The sequence below is a fragment of the Gymnoscopelus microlampas genome, assembly GCF_963454915.1.
Source record: "Gymnoscopelus microlampas genome assembly, chromosome: 21".
Taxonomy (NCBI): domain Eukaryota; kingdom Metazoa; phylum Chordata; class Actinopteri; order Myctophiformes; family Myctophidae; genus Gymnoscopelus; species Gymnoscopelus microlampas.
The window spans coordinates 19,965,719-19,973,034 of NC_139958.1; the positions used below are offsets into that span (position 1 = coordinate 19,965,719).

At 44.0% G+C, this 7,316-nt stretch overlaps 1 protein-coding gene across 1 annotated transcript; it reads left to right on the forward strand.

Annotated features, from left to right (window-relative positions):
* Window positions 1-245: 245 nt before the first annotated feature.
* LOC311037852 (store-operated calcium entry-associated regulatory factor-like) lies at window positions 246-1,022 on the forward strand (the record flags this gene model as incomplete). The annotated part of the gene is made up of 1 exon (XM_084047142.1): window positions 246-1,022. One exon carries the CDS (start codon window positions 246-248, stop codon window positions 1,020-1,022), a length of 777 nt encoding a protein of 258 aa, XP_083903268.1.
* Between the last annotated feature and the right edge of the window lie 6,294 nt (window positions 1,023-7,316).

Below are 7,316 nucleotides of genomic sequence, written 5' to 3' on the forward strand. Positions count from 1 at the left end.
GCTGAGTCATTGTGACCAGTGGGATGGCACAGGCATCCCACTAGGCGCAGTATAAATTGGACCAGCGCAGCCAGTCTTCACCTTGTATCAGCGAGCTAAGTTTGGAATAGCACGACAACTGACTCTTTTGGTGTAGCATCTCTCTGCCATATCAGCCGACTGTGTCGTGCGTGTGCTACTGTACAATCAACGAGGCCGGTCTCTAACTTCCACCAGCAAAGATATCAGTCGGCGATGAAGTGACAATGAAACGATTTATCATATTGCTTGTTCAGCTTCTATTTGTGGTTCACGTCAGGAGTTGGAATGAAGTTCCAGGAGAAAGGGTGTCGCTACGTGATGTCGATGCGTTGACACTTTATAAGGACCACTACACCACAGGCCGCCGGTCCAGCCCTGTCCCCCAGCTCAAATGTGTTGGCGGCTCTGCAGGCTGCGGGGCCTTTGTTCCTGAAGTGGTCCAGTGTGTGAATAAAGGATGGGACGGAGTCGATGCACAGTGGGAATGTAAGACAGACATGGGCAATTCATACCGGTTTGGTCATATCGAGGTCAGCTGTGAGGGCTACAGCCATCCAAATGATCCCTTCGTCCTGAAGGGCTCCTGTGGGCTGGAGTACAAGCTGGAGCTGACGGAGGAGGGCCGCAGTAGAGCACAAGAAGCCAGCAACTTCTTGCCAGGAGTGACTATGCTACTGCTGCTACTGTTAGCCTATGGCGTGTACACACTCCTCACTGGAGACTTCACTGGGCCTTCTCAATCTCCACACTATCCTGGTGCCAAGTCAAGCCATGGCTTCCAAGATGATTACCCAGGAGGCTGTGCTTCCACAGGAACAGGGGGTGGCTTCTGGACAGGCCTGGGGACAGGAGGGATGCTGGGATACCTGTTCGGACGTCAGAGGAGGAATGAGCCCTACAGCTACAACCACACCGAACCTAAACCTGCTAGAGAGGCCACCAACTCCAGCCCTGAGACATCACGCACTGCATCAGGGTTTGGAGGAACCAAGAGAAGATAGAAGCTGTGTGTCACAAACCCTCTGGACCAACCCAGCACCTGTTGTGCACATTGCCATTAGGCCAAGGAAGTTACCCCTCCTTTTTTGTACAAGACTGATAGATTCTTTGGCTCTGCTAGGCCGAAAGGCATGGCTGAGACTATGTTTTGCAGTGTGTCCGTCCGTCCGTGAACAGCTAATCTCCGGCACTGTTGGCCCTGTCGCTGTGAAACTGTGCACACACACTCCCTGGCCAAAGCCGAACCTCTGCCCCGAAGTTTTCAGATTAGCCTGTTATAGCGCCACCAGGAGGCAGAGTTTTTTTTAAATATTACTCCTACAGATTTTGTCCAAACATCATGCAAATCAGTACACAGTATCTCTATAGTCATGTGATCAACACGGATCTGTCTGATTTTCCATATTCCATCCTGATTGGATAAGATTGGCTTCCAAAGTTTGCAGGATTGGGTTGTTTTGAACAAAATACCTCAAATCATGAACGCAGCATGTGATTCCCGTGAAATTTTGCACGCACATTACCATTAGGCCAAGGAAGAAATTTTTGATGTTTTTACCTATAACTGTACCGATCTGTGTGAACCTTTCACGCACACTCCCTAGAGGCCAACGAAAATACTGTCCAAAGATCTCGGGAATCGGTACACATGCAGTATCTCTATAGTCATGTGATCAAGACGGATGAATATTTCATATTTCATACTAATTGGGACAAAATTGGCTTCCAAAGTTTGCAGGATAGGTCCGTTTTGAACAAAATGCCTCACGCACGCAGCGTGCGATTTTCCTACAAACGTCAGAGGTGTGTTAGGAGCCGTGACTGTAGGAGCCAATATGGGTGTTTTTGATTTATTTGAGTATTATTCCTTATATGGTGGTGTTATTGCACCGCCAAGCCACAAGGGGGCAGTTGATGCATTGAGGTATTATGCGTAAAGACAAACTTTTGGTGAGTCCAAATGCCACCGAAGGTGGTATTGGGCCAAATAGTTTGTCACAACAGTGACAATGAAACGATTGATCTATTGCTTGTTCAGCTTCTATTTGTGGTTCACGTCAGGAGTTGGAATGAAGTTCCAGGAGAAAGGGTGTCGCTACGTGATGTTGATGCGTTGACACTTTATAAGGACCACCACCATACCACAGCTCAAATGTGTTCCTGAAGTGGTTCAATGTGTGAAAAAAGGATGGGACAGAGTTGATGCACAGTGGGAGTGTAAAACAGACATGAACAAATCATACCGGTTTGGTCATTTTTAGGTCAGCTGTGACTGTGAGCTTTAGCCATCCACATGATGCCTTCATCCTGAAGGGCTCCTGTGGGCGGTATTAAAAGTCCTAAAATTGTCACTTCACTGTCATCTGGACAACCCCCCGAAATAATCACAGGTTGGGTCCCGACCCACAGGTTGAGAACCTTGCCCAAGGTTTCTGCCGGAGCCCGATTCAACCACCACTGACTTCCATTATAAATCAAAGTCCTAACAAAATAAGAAGTAATGTGGAAGTACTTCCTGGTCTACTGGTAAAATTGCAAAGGAAATCCAGCGGTTTGCGAGTTTAGCCGCATGAACGTACTGGAGCTAGAGCTAGTTTTGAGGAGAAAGATAAATAACTAAATAAAGGACAATAACATAAACGGGTTCTCTCAGGAGATTAAACCTTTTCAAAAAATACTAATTAAACTAAACTAGCAAACTAAAATTGAAAACAAAAAGTCAAAACGAAAAAAATCGAAATGTTAATAAACCTTGGTTTTAAGTGTTACGGAGAAAATTCACCCACTAAGGTGCATAAAAAAAATCTGGATGTACAGGGTGTACCAAAAAAGGCCATAGAAGTCTAATAATGCCATGCCCTCCATGGAGATGTCTTATTGATAATATCAAGTCATGGCCAAATGTGAAAAGAATTCCCTAAACAATATTCAGGGACTCCCTTGCCTAATGGAAGCGTGTTAGCCGCTTACACCCCATGCCGACGTCGTAAAATAAAACATAGAAATAAAACGCCACTACCCTCTTGTGCGCCACTTTACCCTCTTCTTCCACTCTCTCATGCTCTTGCTTGCTCGCTCAGCTCTCCTCTACCCTTCCTAGTGAGCAGCCTGTAGCACACCTTCCCCCCTTCTGTGTGTTTATTCCATTTATTCCCAGAGATGGGGGAGACGGGAAGTCTGTCCAAAATTAAATGGATGAAGGAGTCTGTTCTTGTTGTTTTCTTCTGTTTAACCTGTGCAGGCCACCCGGCCAGCCACTTGGTCAATGGGTGGTGGGTGGGTGGACGTCTGTGGACGGTCCTGGCCCTTCTTGTTTCGGCGCCACGTAGCTGTACTCATCTGCCGAGCTCTGGCTGCGCTCGATGTACTCTTGGCCGATGAGCATCTCGATGCACTTCTTGATCATGCTGATGCTGGGTTTGAATCTGGATTTGGACTGGTTGATGACCTCTTGGATGAGGGTGTTGTGTCTCAGTACCTTGCGGTCCTTCATGATTGTCAATATAGCAGCTTGTAGATACATTTTGCGGTCCTCGTCTACGGTACTCCTCATCTGCTCCAACTCCTGTGGTATGTCCTTCTGCATTGGCGTCGTGATCTTCAGATTTGTCATTTCACCGGTGAAGCCCATATTTAAGGAAAAGGTGGACCTGGACTCTATTTCTTCCTTTTGAGGGTCTTGGTTGAGCATGTTGATGTCCAGCAGGTACTTCATGTTCTTCTGTAGCTCCGTCTCGTCCATCTGGGTGCTGTCCTGTGGCTCCTTGTAGGCCACCGTTTGGCTGTTCTTGAAGGCCAGCAGCTCCTCATCTTTCAACTGCGCCAAGACCTTTTCCATATACCGTGAACAGCTGGACTCTTGCTGTAGATTGGAGGCTTCCTGTTTGTAATACTCAAAACGCTCAAGGATTTCCCGATAAAACGTCAGCGGGGCCTTCTTGTACTTTCCAACATGAAGAAAGGAGTTGATGACCCCCTGAATGACTTCCTGGTCATTCTTTATTTGGTCAAACAGCATGGGGATCAGCTTGTCCAGAAGGGGCTTGATCATCAACTCTCTCCAAATTTCCATGGCCAGCTCTCTAATCTCCAACAGTTGCTTGGTATCGTCCATGCTGCTCTGGAGGTCTCCCTCTTTCATTTCTTCTTTGCTGGTGAAACGAGCATTGTTGAGATAGCTGTATAAGCAATTCATGTAGTCGGCGCCCTTGCTGTACTGTTCCCAGCATTTGTGGTACATCAGTAAAACCTTCTCATTAGACTCCTTTGTCTCCTCGCACAACTGCTTGACATGATTTTCCAGAAAAACCATGGTCTCCGTGTATAACCTTTCGGCCAGGTTTTCTGGTTTTGCAACACACAAGGCATAAATAGCAGAGAAACACTCATTCCACGTAGCTCTGTCCACGCAGTCGAGCCTCAGAACTGCCTTGATTGTCGGTTGCAGTTTGTTCCATGTCTCATCGAAATACATCATGCGCGGCGTCAAGGAGGACATTCTTCTTTAGACTGTTGGCTATAATTAACTTCTCTTTTCCACTATCACGCTCTCTCAGAGTTACAGGTCTTCAATTATTCTTCCGACACCTGCTAAATATGGGCTAACACCACCGCTTAAATTCTGAGTAAATCTCCTTACTCTTCTCTACTTTCTGCAGTACACTAAATATGTTTAGTTCTACTTCTACATGTATGTGTATGCTCACTTGCAAAATCTGCACCAACTGTCGCCATATATATCTACGTCAGTATTACTTCAGCAGTGACGTAATACCCATATACGTCACTTGAACGTCAGTGCAGCGTGAAGAAATGGCAAGGGCTAATACTTTAAGCTTTAACAGGAATCCCAAGGTTCCCTGGACCCCACTTTGAGAAAGAAAGAGGTGATGAATACATTTCCAATATTTCCCCTATCCCACCAGAGGAATTCAAAAGCACCAGGCTTTAATTCATTAAATGAAAGCCTTGTGCATTTTAATTCCTTCTTAAGTTTAGAAGGTAGGACATAATAGTTTAAAGTGATATTTCCCTTGCATCTGGACAATAATGTAATTTAAAGAAAAGATGAAAAAGTAGTCCAACAAATTCAGTCTAAACACATAGAACACGTGACAGCAGTGGTTCTCAAAGAGGGGTCCAGGGACCCTCTGGGTTTCTTGAGGTGGGTTCCAAATGGACCCTTACAGGTCAGTAGGTCAGTCTGAGTCTAGTGGGAAGAAGGGGGTATAATGCACCCCCCGGAAATATATATACTTCTAATCAGTGTTTCTAGATTAGAAGAAATGTGTTCAAAATGATAAGCTATGTTGAAAAGTTGTCAAATGTCCCATATACCATTTGTCTGCAAATTGGTGGCATTATCCAAACATCTATCACTATAAATCAGCCGATATTGCACCTAACTGAACAAATAAGGTGTCTAGACCTATGTTTTGAGGGTCAAGGATCAAAATGAAACTATTCTTAAATTGATCACATGAACCTGTGGCATGCTGGTGTGCAAATGAGTGCTGCCATTACAATATAATCAAAGTTTTACCAATTATTATATGTCAACCTTTTTTTTCCATCTGCTAAATAATCGCTCACCAATAGCTTTCTTCACTACTGCAATCAAAGTTGCCAAAGCTGTGTGAAAAAGTTAAAAAATATATATAAATTGGCCAATATGAGCTTGTGGGACTTTAACTAGGGCCTTGTGGGGGTGCTGAATCCATTCCATACCATAAGCTATGCAAGGACACCTACCTACTTCATCATTGGTGTGGGGAAGAAGAAACGGATAATCGGTATGCACTCAAGGGAATGGTTTATCACAAACATGGACATAGACTAATGCCAAATTGATACTCATTTCCATTTGACTTTCTAGAAACCTAAATAATCTAAATATACCACTCAAACAAAAAAGTGAAAATTATGGCCACCACAATTTGATGGATAAGCCCTCTGAAAAGTAGGCACGGCCAATTATCTGACCGGGGAGTCATTGTTACTAAAACACTAATGGTTGGAATGGATTCAGCACCCCCACAAATCCCTAGTTAGACGTCCCACAAGCTCATATTGGCCAATTTATATTTTTTACGTTTTTCACACCAGGCCTTCTCAACTTTGATTGGTTCCCACGAAGTTTCCCAGAGTATTTGGGTCGGAAGTAATTGAGAGGTGTTAGAAGACACTGTTACGAGCACATTGGTGAAGAAAGCTATTATTTTGCAGCTGACTAAAAAGGTTGGCATAATAATAACTGGTACAAATGTGATTGTATTGTAATGGCAGCACTCAATTGCACACCAGCATGCCACAGGTACACGTGATCACTTTAAGAATAGTTTCATTTTGATCCTTGACCCTCAAAACATAGGCGCAATATTGGCTGATTTATAGTGAAAATCGATTTAGCCTATATAAATGGTCCATGGGACATTTTAACAACTTTTTAACATAGCTCATCATTTTGTACACATTTTTTACACATATTGATACCCCCTTCTTCCCACTAGACTAACTGTGCTACACGATAGTTGAGGCTTTGGTAGACACGCAGGCAAAACTGCATAGGGGAAAAACAGCAAATTGGTAATGGTGCAAATGCACCACCAGGAGGAAGCAGCAAGATAGCTTATGCCAAGGCTGTTTCTAGCAAAAAGGGGACAATTAATGAATAGGAAAAGTGTAGAGTTTCAGAAACCTAGTTGGAAAAACTTTGGAAAGTGGAAGTAAGTAGGATTATTCATTGGTGGAGCAGACTACCATCTGCAAAGTAAAATCAGTGGCCAGTTGAAGACAATGTCCTATGTGCACAGCAATGCTTTGTGAAAGTTTGCAGCACTGTATGCAAAATATACCCAGAGACCTAAGTCGTTAAAGACCACTTCAAAAAGTATAGCCTATGAATACATTTCATTCATGTTTTTGTCTCCGCCAGGCCGAAGGCATGGTGGACAGTATGTTTTCACTTTGTCCGTCCGTGTGTGTGTCCGTCCGGCCGTCTGTGAACACCTAACATTGGTCAAGCTTCATGTGACATCACAATATGTAATATAAATAGGTAAGACAGAATTAATCAGGAACAGAACTTTCTAATGTGATACTATCATGAACACAGCGTCCGATGGCCTTGAAACTTCACATTGTCCTGTTTGGTTGATTGGTTAAGATTGACTTTTACCACCTCGCCTGGCGGAGACCTGTGCTCCGAGGAGCACATTTTCTAGTTTATTAATTATATTATAGGCCATATGCTTCCAGTTACACATTTGTAGAGAAGCACATTTATTCAAGTACTG